Below are 15299 nucleotides of genomic sequence, written 5' to 3'. Positions count from 1 at the left end.
ATGGAGCTAGCGTATTGAAGACTTAACACCACCAAATATTTTCATTTTCCATTCCTGATTTTTTTTCCCCACATCTGTTTCCTGCGTGTAAATTTGCATACATGGCATAATATGCTTTTTCTGCCTCTGTCTCTAAGTTACCACCTTCAGGAATGCAAGCACAGTATTGTGTTTGCTGTTTTTTCATTTTTGAAGTATCCACGTCTTTTATCTCCTGTCTATGCTGTTGTAGTATGTCCTAGTTGTCCATGACTGGTCTCTGCAAAGGAAAGCAATCCATACACGTCATTTCCATGCTTGGCTCTGTTGATTTCATGTTCAAATCAAGAGCATGCTGTGCTACAAATCTATTTGCTCTCTTTAAATTTTGAACTGTGTTTGATGAAGCAATTTCTTAGTGCAATCTTATTCTTACCTGTCTCTTTGGACGTCTTGTTCTTCCTTCAGATATCCCTGTGATGTATGGAAGTTAGCTTCTAATTCTTCTGTCCGTTATATGGGCCTGGAAATCATAGTCTAAAATGCTGACATACCCGACTGTGTTTCTTGCTTGTTTTGTGAATGCATGTTCAGGCAAGACAAGGGGAGAGGGGGATCCCTTTCTTGTTCTGCCACATCCCGGACGATAGCACTTTGCACCTTCCTTCTGGTGTATCCCGTTTGTCTCACTACATAGCCCTAAGAGCCTTCTGCCTAGCCCTGGTTTCTTGAGCTTGGCTATTACACCTGTTTTGACTAGCCTGAGTGTAGAGCTGTACAGTCTGCTCTGTCTGTTGTAAGTCCAGTGTATTTCATCATGCTGTAGACTATTTCTTGAGCTTTTAATTTTTGATCTACCAAAGAATTGCTGTTAATAGCATACTTAGAAGTACAGCAATATCAAAGAACTGAAGTTTTAACCCTTAAGGGCCACAGCACTCAGAACCCCTCTAGGGCTCTCGGATGTGCACATTGAGGGAATTTTCACTGTATGACTCTAAGATTGACTGGCTTTGTAAAGTATTCTGAACTAGGGCTTGAGCGATTGCAGAGAATAAAAAATAGAATTTTAAGAGCATGTAGTTAAACCTTCATCATGCCTTAACTTGGTCTTCCCACATATACTATATGCTTCTGTTTTTCTCTTTAAAAGCTTTTTCTGCCTCTGGAGACTATTAAGGTGATGATCTTTCTTCCCTAGGTTCCATATGCCAAAATATTTAGCTTGGTCTGTTTTGGGTTTTCTTGTGTGCAGATGAGGGAGGATGCTGGTGTATGCTTTATTGTCATACCCCTCTGTTCTCAAACATCACTAGCATTGTCTTTACAAATATGATAAATATGTAAAATAAAATGGATCTCAGGTGCCTCAAATAAAAGCCCTTTCTCCTTGCCTTGTAGAGCCATCTGAGCCCTTGATTTTGATTTACCCAACAATGTTCTTAAGCAAGGGTATACAATTAGATTGGTAGAGATGAAATACCACAACAGATTTTAATAGTTTGAAAGAAACTAGTTGTCATGTGTAGTACTGTATATATGATAAATTGAAGCATTAAATGTAATCCTAAATCAGGCCTGTCAGGTTGTGTGGCTTAGGTGTGAAATTCCCTAATTTAGGCACGTCAACACCTGCCTCTTAGCTTTAAAGAGCTGTGCTGTAATCTCCCTCCCACGTGTCAGACATAGCTGCCTGTTCAGCTGTCGTCTGCCAAACCCCTGTATTGGGTTCGCTGGTGTGGCATGGGAGAGGCGATGGTGCAGAAGCGCTGCGGGGCTGGGTGTGCTGCTCGGGTGTCCTGCCTTCGAAGCATTCCTCCGCTTCCCTTCTGCTCCGACTGCATGGAGTGTCCCTCCCGCTCCTCTCTGCCGTGCCAAGCCAGTGTGCAGTCACCTTTGCGAGGTAGGCAGAGCAGGCAAGTGATCCACTGTGCCTGTGTGCAAATGTAAAGTAGAAATCCCCAAATAGGATCTGCTGCTTGTAGGTTTGAGCTGTTTTGATTAGGCATACTCTGGAGTTACTGGATTGCATGTGCCTATGTGCACACACAATTCAGTAATTCTTTTCCCAAGGCCAAGTATTTCTACTTCAGGCTATTTTGGTACAGTGAGTAGGATGAAAATTTTCTTGCTAGGCCTTAGAGTAATTAGGAAAAACCCCAATATTTTCAAATACCACACTTGAGTGTGTGACAGATTTGCTGGGTGAGTAATCTACGTCAGGTATCTATAGAACACTCATCACCATGGTATTGAAATACTAAATCATAGGGATTTTAGATTCGTGGCCTCTGTCTGTGGAGACTCTGATGTCCCATTCGGTTCTCTACTTCTGGGATGCCAAGCAGTCTTGCAGTGTAGATGCATGCTTTTCATACACTATATTGAATAGGTAAATTCTTCTAAATGCATTTCACAGAGACAATCTTAACGTGAGCATTACTGCAGCAATGTGGAGGTACTTCGAGCTGTCACAGGCAGCAAGCCAGTCCTCTTTGCAACGCAGCCTTGCAGGTGGCCTTTAATGGCACCTACACAGAGCCTTCCTGGCTGGGGTAGGGGGAATCTAGCTGTACGTATCCACTGAAGCATCAAGGCGTATAGCTATGTGATATTATAGACCCCCCCTCGCTTCCAGAAGCAAATAGGATAGGCTCTACAATGTAACAATTAGTAAGTCTCTTTTTGCTGTAGGAGTTTAAAAGCACAGCTGTGATGCTTCAGGTTGCAAATACATATAAAGATCTCATAATTAGGTCTTGGTATGATGATGTCTTAATTTCTTTTAAATAAATTGACTCCCCAGGAAAAACTGTTATACTGAGAAGGAGCTTCATGTGTCATTTAGAAATAAATTAATTTCATAACAACTTTGATGCCTTATGTCAAGATGTCTATTTCTGATTTAATGAATAATGGAAGAATTGCAGGACACTTCATGGTGTTTTTGATGGGTTTTTTTAATTGCATAGTTTGATCAACTTTGTAATCTATATTAATAATTACAAAGTCTGAGGCAAGTTCCTGTTGCCCAAATCAGTATCCCACACCTTGTGAAACACATAGGTGTGATCCACACTTCCTCAAGCCTATATGACTGCGGTCTATATAGAAAAACTACAAAGATCCCTTCCACTTGCAAATAATTGGGTATTCTTGTATGGAAATGAGATTCTGAGCACCAGAAGGCAGTTATCAAAAATACCATCTTGCTCAGCTGCTGTAAGCTGGCCCAGTTCCTCTACTCAGCTTCGATCCTCATGAAATGAAAGCAACACAGTTACTTCTCACCCCACTACGGTTTTAACCAGATATGTAGCTATGCATATTATCACTACTTAAATGTGCATGGTTTTGATTACCTTAATGCCATAGGAAAATAATGCTCAGAGTATGTTAGTTACTTTTGTTACTGAATTTGGAGCTGCTGTAGTGTAGAAGCAGTAGCATCCAAATGGTCTCCTCTGCTATCGTTACGTATAATAGATGAGAGAGCTTAGTACTACTTGCTGCAAAAGGGAACGTTCAAAAATTTGCTACATAGGGCTAGCAAAGAGGCGGTTTTCTTTTTAAAGAACTGTGTACAGGCTTACCCCAAATTAGCTACATCAAGTTAATCACAATATTCACCAAGTAAAAACTGTATGTTTTGTGTACAAATGCTCAGGGTCGACCCTTCGTGTCGAAATGATGGCTGCAGGACTGGTGATTGTATGAACTCTCTTGTTTTGTTTTTTCCCTTCTTAGTTTTGGTCTGGTCTTTATAAATATAAAGAGAGAGCAGATCTGCAAAGTTGACTGTGTTCCTTCCTATTGCTTTCAGTGAGGTGGCGTGATAGTGTGAAGCTTTTAATTGACTTGTAACTTGGGATTCTGCTCTGTGTGTGTTAACTCCTTTTGCTTGCTGAACAGGTAATAAGCTTCCTAAATTGTTCTGCTTGCTGAGCTCTCGCAGCTGACGAGAAGAGCCTGCATCCTGCCTGCAAGGAGGACCCCGAGCCATTCCCCTCTCCCGCTCCCATTTATCACTGGGAAGTTTTTTTTGTGTCTTTACAAAGTTTTTGTACTCGAGCAAGCCTGTTGCCCTCGGTTTCTGAGCATTGCATTGAAGTGGGTGTGGTACCCAAAGACTTACTTTGAAAAGTGGCATATGAAATGGAAATTGTGGTGGTTTTGTCTGTGTAGCATGACAAAATGATTATGTTTAAAAGGTGGCAAATAAGTCTTTAAAGCAGAGAGATTTGTCTGAGGACTCAGAAATGGTAGCTTTACAGAATTAGATGTCTTTATAGACAACTATGTGTGGGGTGAAAAAGGGAAGAAATGTTCCTTGAAGGGGGTTCAGAGACTGTCTAGACTGTTTAGATGAACTTTGACAGAAAATACTGAGTACAGGACCTGATCTCTGTGCTAAGCACAACTTACCACAAAGCTTAGTGACCCACTATGTTTTAATTGGCCTCTTTCTGATGGTGTAAGTGTGCTGTGAATCCTGGATTCAGCGTATATATTCATCTTTGCATATCATTTAAGCACTTTGCATACAGCTTAGTCACTTTGTACAGGTAGCTTTCACTTCTGTTGTATCCTTTACTTTTATAGATTTTGTGAGTCTTTATGAAAGTTCCAAATTCTGACCGTGGGGAAAAAAACCCAAACCCTTCCTCTTTTTAAGACTAGAAAAATCAGTGGATGCACAATCTACCAATCTCTTGTGTAGAAAAATTTTGGTTTGGTAAAATATCTTATTTATTCTGCAGGTTAGGAGCTTCAAATATAATGTGATTTGTGTTCTCAATTTGTGTAAACAAGTCAGACAACTTATAGTGGGAACTCTATGAATAATCCTCTGAGAAATTACAGATTAAACAAAGATTTATCTTTTGCAGTGGTAAAAAGGCAGACTTAATTTTTTAAACACTTCTTAAAGTGCTGAAAATCCAGCTAAGTGATACTTAAGAACATGGGTTCACATAACTCTTTCAAGGGGTGCAGAAATCAACCTTATTTGTGTTATCAGTCCATCTGCATTCTGTCCCTTGCCCTTGAAAAATACTCTTCCTGGTACTAACTTAATAGATCTAATGCCTTCTGTTTCCACAAAATGCAAATGTTGTCTTTCCATCAGAATGGAGCCGGATTTAGGCAAGGTGGGCAAGACCCAATGTGTCTCAATGTTATAGCTGTGATGGTGCCTCATTGTCCCTTTGGAGTCTTGGACTCCTTCAACAGGTTGCACCCGCCCCATGCATAAATTAGGTTGCCTGTGTCAGTGTGAAGGCAATCTCTACTTTGGGATATTTCCTAGACATCTAGAAGCTCTAAGTAGAGTTCAGGGGTAAGAGTTGAATGAAGTTCTTGCTTTTGGAGCCTTGTCCTTTGCCGGGGGGTTGTTTGGTTTTTTCATAGAGACAATTAACATTTTCTATGCACAGTGCCTAATATTAAAGAGTTGAATCAAGAAAAATCATTATAAATGAACACACAAGGAGGCGTATGTTACATAGAAAAGGATGTATGCAAATATAATATTTTTGCTCTCTTTGTCTGAGGCAGGGAGGTTGCCGGCATCTTGGTAAAGTCTGAGCAGCGTCTTGCAGGTGGAATTGCATGCACTGAAAGCTTCATGTGTGGTGTTCCTTGAGAGTCAGGGGCTCACAGCTAAAGGACAGGTAGAAACCCAGGCAGAAGTTGCAGCAAGGACATGTTAGGCTCTTGATGGAAGGAAAACCTAGAAGGATTAGATTCTCAGACAAGATCAAATAATTGCCTAAGTGCCAGAAGGAAAAGTTTATGTTCTGGATTTAAAAGGACAAATATTTGGATCCCACCACTAAATTATGAGATTTACTAAAAATTGTATGTAGAGGCCAAGACTGGGGCATCCAAAAGCAGGAGCTGTATGGAATACACCTTGATAAACTGACCAGAAACATAGTTAAAACTGTACGTCTATATGTAACGTTGTTAATATGAAATACATTGGCATAGTATACCTACTGAAATGCAAGAAAAAAGGTTAAAGACATCTAATTATAAAAACATTTTTTCCCTATGAGGATTTACTGTACATGTTCCTAGAATAAATTGTTTTTGTTTTGCTAATCAATGGATGTCCTTCTCCCTGAAATAAATCCATGGGGAATATTATTAGTGTGAAGCACAGTAAAAGCAACATTTTAACTCTCACTCCTAATCATAGTCAAGTCCACAAAGGATGAAGTTCACTCGATCATGTCTACTCTGGATTGATCAGTTTTGCCTTTTTTTGAACCTTTTGCCAAATCACAGGGAAAATGTACTTTCTATATCTGATATCTAGTAGCTGCTTCTATATGGAATAATACGCTGCTTCAGCAATGTACCAGGTAAGGGCAGAGCAAAGTGGAGATTATTTAGGTTAGTCCTTGATAGGTGCGTGTCATGTTAGTAAATCATCAATGCTTTGTTTTTTTTTTTTTTATAGAAAGATACATAAATGGCAAATTGCAAATGGATTATTCTTTTGTTTAAATGCTCTATATTCACTTTCCTCACTGCAAAGATAAACACCCTAAAGCCTTCACCAAATCTTCAGTCATCACTGACTTTATGATGGAGGACAGGGTATAGTGAGAAATTAAGGTAATGTTAAAAAGTTAATTGTACTATCTTGGGAAAAAAAAATGTAGGCATATTGTGGTAATAAAGGGCATGCTGGCAACACTTTGCATCTCTAAGCATTGTTAGAAGCTAAATATGTTTTCTTGTTCGTCTAAATATACCTTTTCTACAACTCAGAGCAAATCCCAAAGCACAGGTATCTCTATTGCAGTTTCTATTAAATTAGAGTTGAAATGGAAAAAAAAGTTAGTAAAAGGACTCTGCAGAGCCATCCCTGTATGTACTGGTGCAGTGGATTGTTTAAGTAGTACACTGCTACACTGTACAAATTGCCACCTCTGAAATGCTTATTCACCAACCCTCTGTGCCCAGTGTGAGCTCTTTATTTGTAGATAGTAACTTTGTTTTATCATCAGTGATTATCCTTAAATTTTTTTTAATAATGGTTAATGAGAATATACTGACAAATCTGTGTTGCCATTTTTACTCAAGGCTCCAGAAGAATGCTTTCTGGCTGAAGATGGTTTAGAAGCAAGCTGTAGTTTTGCCATGTCATGTTTTTATGGGGGTACTTTGACATAGAGGTTAATTAAGAGTTTGATTATAGGCCTTTTTTTTATCTCTATCAATTGGTCCATCTGCAAGTAGTTGCTTTTCTTGCAGAGGCCCATGGCCCTGCAGGCAGAGACCACAGAGGAAGGTAGGGTGTACAGAGACTGCTGGGGCTTCCCCCAAAATGCTCTCCTGTGATTCCCAAGTTACCTGAAATTAGAGACTTGCAACTGCCCTGTACCAATACTGTGAACATTTCTTTTTGGATAAAAGGAGCTCTGGCAGCAGAACAATGGCCTTCAGCAGTGTGCTTCAGTGCCTTGAGCCAGGCAGCTTGACGTACTCCAGGCTACTGCCACGATGGGAGAAGCATCCTAACTTTTCCTTTTTGCCGCAAAGCAGAATTTTAACAATGGGTCCTGGCTGCTGGTGTGATGGGCTGCACAGATGTCTGGCCTGCCTGTGGAGGCAGCACGACTGCCTGCTGCTGAAGGGAGTATTGCTCGGGTCTCAAGGCCAGCGATGCTGAAGAGCCTGAGTATGAAGACAGGAGCTCTGCCCAGTATGGTCTAACTTTTGAGTGCTCACATCAGGTAAGCTGTCGGTTCTCTTCGGATGATGATCTTTGGACTTACTGGCTCCTGCACCCCTTGGTTTTAAATTACAGCATAGGTTGTTGCTGCGAAGATATCAGCAAGTGTTCATCGCTGTCAGCAGAGGAAAGAAAATCGCAGTAAAATGAGAGGAGTGGTACACCTCGGCTGCAGGTCATCTCCTTGCCAACATGAGGGCTGTGCAAGACGGCAGTGGCTGTAAAGACTTCCACAAAAGCTCTTGCTACCTGGATCTGGAAAAGCAGTTCTGTGCTCTCCCTTCACTTTTGCTGCCTTTATGTGCTTCAGCTACTGTTTGAGAGTGCAACACAGCGGTGAAAATTGTAAAGCCACCAAAGCACGAGATCACTGTTCAGTGGCATACACCAGCAAAGCCAATTAACTTGAACAGGAAATGGATTTTAATGTGTATTTGGGGATTACAAGCTAGCTGGAGGTGGGAGAAATAGATGCTTACAGTTTCCATCTCTTGCTGATGCTAAAAATATCTGAATCTCTTGGTAAAATGCTAGTTTTCACTGAGCTCTGGTTATCTAATATTTAATAATAAATATGTAAACATCAACAGATACATAAATGTGTATTCTAAGTCCAGAAACACTTCTAATGAGGAATTGAAGTGTGCTAGACCACACTGTAGATGCAAAGCTTTTGTTTCTAGTTCATTTTGATGTCAAAACTTGTTGAAAATAAATTGATTTTCTTTCATTTTGATGTGATGTTCCTAAAATAAGGTTGTTCAGGTTGAATTCACTGAGATGGAGAAATGAATGTATATGATCCTAAAACATTTCCCTTGGATAATTTGGGCAAAATAACTATGACTCGAGGCATACTGTCTTACAATTAGGCTTTTTCTTACAAAGGTCATAAGGTGAAGTGAACTAAGCAAGTGGCGTTTAAAGTATTTATAGATACTCTCCTTCCAACAAATGCATTTTCCATTTATTATGATAGTACATGAGTGATAGGACTTCTGTTCAGACTTGGGTGGGGCATGCGGGGGCTTCCTGATCCTAACAATGTGTTTCCATCTTTTCAGCAGAACTACTTTGTTAAAACAGAAGTCAGTGAAACTAGTCTGTGCAAGTTAATAAATGCATAAATCCTGAATATGTGTTGGGACAATTCCTAATTCAGGAGATATGCAGTGGGTGAATGAAAGAAGAAAAAATTTCTGTAGTGGAAAAAAAATGTTTCATTTGTAATGTTTATAGGTTTGCTTGTTGTTTTAGTACATAATTTCCAGCTAGTGCCAGCAATTATTCATTGACGAACCCTACTTCCATTTAGTTTCAAAGTATTAATTTTAAGTTAGAAGCAGTATTTGGTTTTGTTTGTTCCTTTTTTTTATCCATTCCAGAATGTATAATCTTTCCTTCTAGAAAGTTGCTGATCTGATTCCTGTCTCCCTCCCTCCCTGCACAGAATTTTAGGATGATTTGCTGGCTCAGGGAGCAGGTTTGAAAAGGATGGCTTTCCTTGGACACAGTATGTGTGTGCGTAGGATGAATCTGTTATCAAGACAGTGCCACAAATGCATTAATTCCTTTTGGATTACACTCCTCATAAATCTTGTGTAGTTAGATATCTGAAGGGGGAAAGGGCTATGTTGTTATTTTTGGTTAATATTCTTGAGGGCTTTTTCTGATAATATAATTAAAGTTGTGACCGGACCAGTTGTAAAAACCATAACTTTCCTAAATCTTGATAAGTGCGTCTTCAGATTTGACTGTCTTTTACACTGAGAATTTCTACATTTACTAGAAAAATTATTTTTTTAAAGCAAGTTGGGGGGGGGGGGGAGTGGTTGTTCTGAGTGCTGTGGGGGGGGGGGGGGGGGAGATAAACAAAAACAAACAAACAAAAAACCAAACAAAACCAAACTGCCAAACCCCAGCCCTCCCAAAACCATCTCAACTCCAGAAAAAACCAAAACCAAACAAACAAAAAAAAACCAAAAAACTCAAGGCATCCCAAAAGCCCTGCTTAAACTATTTTAAAGGATAAGTCTTAAAAATCATTTATAGTTGTGATTCTGATGTCGTGCAATGTCCTTTTTTTTAATAAACATCTCTGGAAATTTTCCATAAACTTAGGTTGTACTGCAAACATGTTGCAAACTCAAATGAGTTGCAATTAGGAAAATGACTGGACATTTTGTTAAAAACAATTATAAATAAATGAGACTATTCATGCCCCCTCCTTTTTTTTTTCCCTCTACTCTTCTTCTCCTTTAATCTAATTTCAGAATTTCTAGTCAACTCTCAACTTTTTTGTAGAAATATCCTGATCCTACATTCTCTTCTGCTGATATTCTGCAAAAATAATATTCTTGAGACTTGCACAAGAGCAGGAGTGGCATGAATATCTGGTTGGATCCCTACCTGCTAGGTTGCTTTGGAGCCAGCAGTAGAGCCGTGCTTAGTTTGAGCAATGGCTACTAGAGCAGTAGCTACTTTGAAGCTAGCATTAGAGCACCCAAGAACTGTTAGCTAAGGCTCTGGACATCATGTTTACATGTATGAACATTTTATTTTGTATTAAAATTTTGTATGATGCTATTAAAAATAGTTGCCTCTTTGTCTTCTAGCATATGAATAATCCCATTCTTAACTAAGTGCTGGATGAATGATGTATAATAAGCAAAAAGAACCCCCCTTCTTTTTTGTCTCCTTTCTCCCTCCCCCTTGTGAATCAAGAGTCTTGGAAAGTGTTATTAGTGTAGAGAAAGGGAGTATAATATACTCCCTTGGCATAGGATGGAGAGGCAGGTCTGTCCTTTTTCCCTGTTTACCATCTCTAAGTGTTTTTGCACAGGCTTTATTCTGCAGCATATAAAATCTGACCCATGTGTCCACCATTTAGTAGTTAACTCAGCACGTGTATGTTTGCATGTGTGCTACAAAGATGAACTTTTCAGATAAATGACACTACTTCTAAAAGTGCTTGAGAAGTTCTTCGTTTAAGCTTGATGTGAAGTTACTGAAGGTGTTTTCAAGTTAGCTGCAGTCCTACAATAAATACAAAAAAAAAGTTATGCAGTTTGTTCAAGTGTATCAGCATCTGCTATTAAAATTACTGCTCATGACTAGTAAAAGATTACAGAACACATGATTAAGATTAAAATTTTTATATCTACATGAATAAAAGTTCTCTTCATGCGTAATACGCATTCACATATATACAGACTTTTTAAAGACAGTTATTTAATGGTCTTCGTAAACATGAGTGATGTAGGGTTTATTATGAAGAAGCTGAATTTAAAACAAAACAAAACATGGTTAAGTTACAGCTGAATCTCCACCATTCACCTCCTTTTTTGTGCAATTTTTTGTAACTACCTGCAGTAAGAAGCTGAAGGGACAGGCTAGAAGGGGGAGGAAGATCCTACCTACGGATTCCAAATGGGTCTGGGGTCTGATGTAGTTTGAAAAATACAGCTAGAAGTGTTTGTGTGTGTGTTAAATCTGGGAGAAAGACACTGGCAAGCTCTGGGTTAAGCCTTTGGGCTCCTTTCTGCATGAGAGTTTACAGAAGCACATGAACAGCAATGTACAACACAGGTTGGCATAGTGCTGCCGCTTTGTATGTGCTTATTGTGTGATGGGCTGTCTATCAGGGACCTGTACAGTAAACTAAATTACTAATTTAGTGTTATTATTTATCTAGTGTTTTCATAAGTAAAAACATTCTACTAATGCATCTTACTAGTTCTCTGAGTGATCTTGAGATGCATTTGCTGTGTCTGCCTGATACTGGAGTCTCCACAGGGCACTGTTAAGGCTGCGCACACTGTTTATACATAAAGCGTGCAATCCTGTGGAGCTGATGAAGAGTCTACGGACTCATGCAGAACTGAAAAGATCTGCCTTTTATATTTTAGGAAGTTTTTTTTCCCCGTGCAGTAATTAAGATACTTTTGTTATTATACATGATCACCAAATGACCTATATATACTTTATGTATCATTTTAACGTTATTTGGCCAGCATTTTGGAGTGATTTCACCTTAAACTTAAATTAACATACCAATAGAATAGGTTTTGCTACTGTAATCTTTATGTAAGTATGGTGTACAGCTGATGTTCTTGATTCAAATGATTTGAAAATCTAGGATGGGGATGAGGAGCACAAGGCAGGTATCTGGTGACACTTTATGTCCTAGCTGTTTAACCAAAGCAGGCAGGTCCCTGACAGCTCCTCTGTGCTGTCTGCCAGGCCACCTCTCAGACAAGTAGCCTGCGGTGTCTGAAATGTAACTGTTTTGCAACTGAGTCTGCCTTTAATGACTTCCATCGACTTACCATTTTTATAGCAACAGATAGCCATCCTGATATTTTAATTAGATATAATGGAAAATGTCCCTTTTTTCTTTTCTGGTTATACTTGAAATCCAGCCTGAAAAACATAAAAATAAAATTAGGTAGCTGAAACTGAAAAAATTCTGATTGTTTGTATTTAGATTTCTGAATGCAATATAATAAACAGCTTTTTTTTTTAATTAAAGAAAACTTTTAAGAAGACAATTATCAATAAAGAGGACAATCCACTAAATCTTACTGAACATATCTGCAAAGCCTTTGTTGTTTGCATGTTGACTGTACCTGAAAGCCTCTCAGCGATATACCATAATTAAAATTTAGAAAAAGTGCCTTTTGCCAATAGAAAGTGTCATCCAGGTGCAGTCACGTGCAGTTTTATACCTTTTTTCCCCCCTCAGAGTATAGTCAGTAAATGAAAACTTGAACATAACATTTCTTCATTCAGTAGTACCCAGCAGGATGCAGTGGCAGGTGGAAAAGTCTCTTTATTGTCTCAAAGAACAGTCTCAAGCGAGGGAAAGCAGTTTTTTTAGGGAGCAAAACCTTGATTTTATAGATTGAGATTATATTACTTGAAACAACAGAGTTTGCCAGCAGAACGGTTGGTGTAAGCACAGTGATATCTCAGACTGGGCTGGTCTGCTATATAGACCACCTTGCCACATCCCTGGCAAGGCCACCCATTGGCAGAACTGCATCCAAACTGGGAATTTCACCAACACAACGTCAGTGTAGGTGACGTATACTGTGTCAAAGGTCTAAAAATGTTGGACGGTGTCATGTAGAATGGGTGAAGGTCTAAATGTGTTGAACGTGGTCATGTAGGATGGCCAAAGGTCTAGGTATGTTGAACAGTGGCATGTAGAGCTGGCCTCAGATCCCCAGCTGACTTTCCTTCTGTGTTGAGATGCCTGCTATCAAGGGCTTTGATATCTGCTATATATAAATACATTGTGAAACCAAAACCCATGGAATATTATAGGGGACTGAAGTATACATGGGTTCAACAACAAAGTAGGAAAAAAAGAAAATTTAAAAAAAAAAAAAAAGACCCTACCTGCTGGCAGTTACTCAGGTGCGAATTTCAGGAGAGGAGGTATCCACAGGGCCGGTTGGTCCTTCTGAAATATACTCTCAGGTTTCAGTAACCTGATTGTCCTGCTCTAGTACTTGTTTTTTCAACTGGAAACAGGATATGGATTTCAAAAGACAGAGCTTGCCTTGTGTCTTATCGAGACAGGACAACTTTCCTCTCTGTCTTGAGCAACCAGCAAGGGGGGTTTATGCAGGCAGTACATGGAGCAGTGCAATGTGTGTCGGCATGTTCTGGCACTGTTTCATCAGTCTGAATAGGTTTACCTTGCCCATCAAAAAGAGCTGAAGCATGAATTAACATGTCAGATTTTACTTCTGTGAATATTTATTTCAAAGTAACATTAAAGTACTGAAAGTCTGCATCATTAGCTGGTACATTACTGCTGCAGGACTGCTGCTGAGATTTTAACCGGTTTTAGTTTATGGTCTTTTTCTTTAGAAATGCTTGTTGTAACAAAGTCCCAGAGGAGCAGCTGACCCTCTTCAATTGAAAAATGAGGTACAATCTCAAGGAATTAGCCCAGCGGTTAGATGCATGCCTTTGAGAGTGGAGACTCTGGAAAGGGGGGCTTTTGGGGAGGACTGGGAGATGGAGTAGAAGTAGCAGCAATGTGCGTGCGTGCGTGCTTCCTCACAGTACAGTCTTTGATGTTGTTACTTGGGTAGTTTTCTTATTCTTCTGCAAGTCTGGGAATAAAGGGTTATTAGAGAATTTTCTGCTAGTGTCTCTTTGTATTCGTTACTGTGGTTGGCAGAAGGCACAACCAGCCTGCATTTACATCCTGTCTCTTAAACATGTCATTTGCTGCTACATGCCTTTCTAACTGGGGGTTCAGAGGCTTAGCTGTAAATAGGAGGAAGGCTCAGGATAGAGCTGAGCATTCAGACTATTAACCTGAGGTCACTTATCACAGTGAAAGCTTTTTCTTTGGTGGGGTTTTCTTTTTCATTCAAACCTTGTTCTGCCCTCTGCTGACAGTCCGTGTTATGAAACAGATGGGGTTACCTTATTTTCTTGGTAGAGTTACCTGTGCTAGCTTGCTGTTTGCAGTCTGCTTTACAGAACAGAATTTGAATTCCTGTCATTAATCAAATTTCTCACCACAGGTAACTGCTGTGCCCATTACACTTACAATGTGAATTATATGAAGATGTGTAATAAACAATGCTAATTTGAGTCTTAAAAAAAATCATCCCAAAGTACAAGTTATTACCCAGTGAATAGGTATTCTGTCCTTCAAAGCTATATTTACTTTCTGAAGGCAAGCAAATTTCTGAATTTTGGCCGGTGTGCTGATTTGTGAAGTCAAGTACTTGAGTTAAGAAATGCTGGTATTGAGGATGCCTATGCTATTTTAATGCTACCCTTGCTGCATGCATATGCATTTGATGCCTGTACTTGTTAGATTGTGTCCTATTTTTCTCCACACAGTTTTTTCCACATTGGTGTGTTGTACATGTAATGAGCAGCAATTCCACATGTTTCTTGTTTCACTTGTGGCATAGCCAAGTCTGGACTGCTGTTCTCAAAAGACAGACTTCAAATTACAGTTCTGTCTACTTTCCAGTTTCAGAAAGAAATGAAGCAAGAAGCACTAATCACTTGGAAGTTAATTCACCTCTTGAGGAGGTTCATCTATGCACTGAATAAGCGAAGGGACCTAAAAGGCAAAAGAAGGATTGTGCAGACTGCTTGAATTCTGATCCTCATTTCTTAAGCATTTGGCATTACTGCCTTGATCTTCTTTTAATATTACCTGAGTGGGATTGAGACTTCCAAACTCTTGAGAAAGCCAACCTGAAAAATTATGCATCAACTTTGGATAGCTATGGCAGTTGTGAGAAAGGCCAGAGCTTTTAGATCCATTTCTGCCAGTTGCATTCATGAAGCAATCAAAGTAGAGATGTTTGGTGTAATTTTATTGACAAGCATAATGGAATGTATTTTTGCCAATCGGTTTCATAGGTAGTTGCTGAAAGCAGGAGAGTGGTGAGAGTCAGTGTAGGATTTTGTGGATGTAATCCATGGACATGGACTGTCTTGCTGTTCCACTCCTCATCCCTCCAGCTTATCCCCACCCTGGTTTCCATACTTCAAGTTCCACCTGTCCATCTGAGTTACATCCCTTGCT

The 15299-nt window shown here is 39.5% G+C and overlaps 1 protein-coding gene across 1 annotated transcript in view; it reads left to right on the top strand.

The window, feature by feature from the left end:
• Positions 1-1734: 1734 nt before the first annotated feature.
• The window catches only part of LOC104159068 (MAP7 domain-containing protein 2-like), a gene marked incomplete at its 3' end in the record, with an annotated part of 47860 nt that continues 34295 nt past the window's right edge, over positions 1735-15299 (top strand). Inside the window, exon 1 of the mRNA XM_009696878.1 lies at positions 1735-1882. Within this exon, the coding sequence (XP_009695180.1) occupies positions 1735-1882 (148 nt within the window). The remainder of the gene's footprint in view (positions 1883-15299) is intronic.

Source organism: Cariama cristata, unplaced genomic scaffold (assembly GCF_000690535.1).
Source record: "Cariama cristata isolate BGI_N322 unplaced genomic scaffold, ASM69053v1 scaffold10123, whole genome shotgun sequence".
Classification (NCBI taxonomy): Eukaryota; Metazoa; Chordata; class Aves; order Cariamiformes; family Cariamidae; genus Cariama; species Cariama cristata.
Note: the sequence above shows the minus strand (reverse complement) of the source record. Positions and strands in the feature narration are given on the sequence as shown.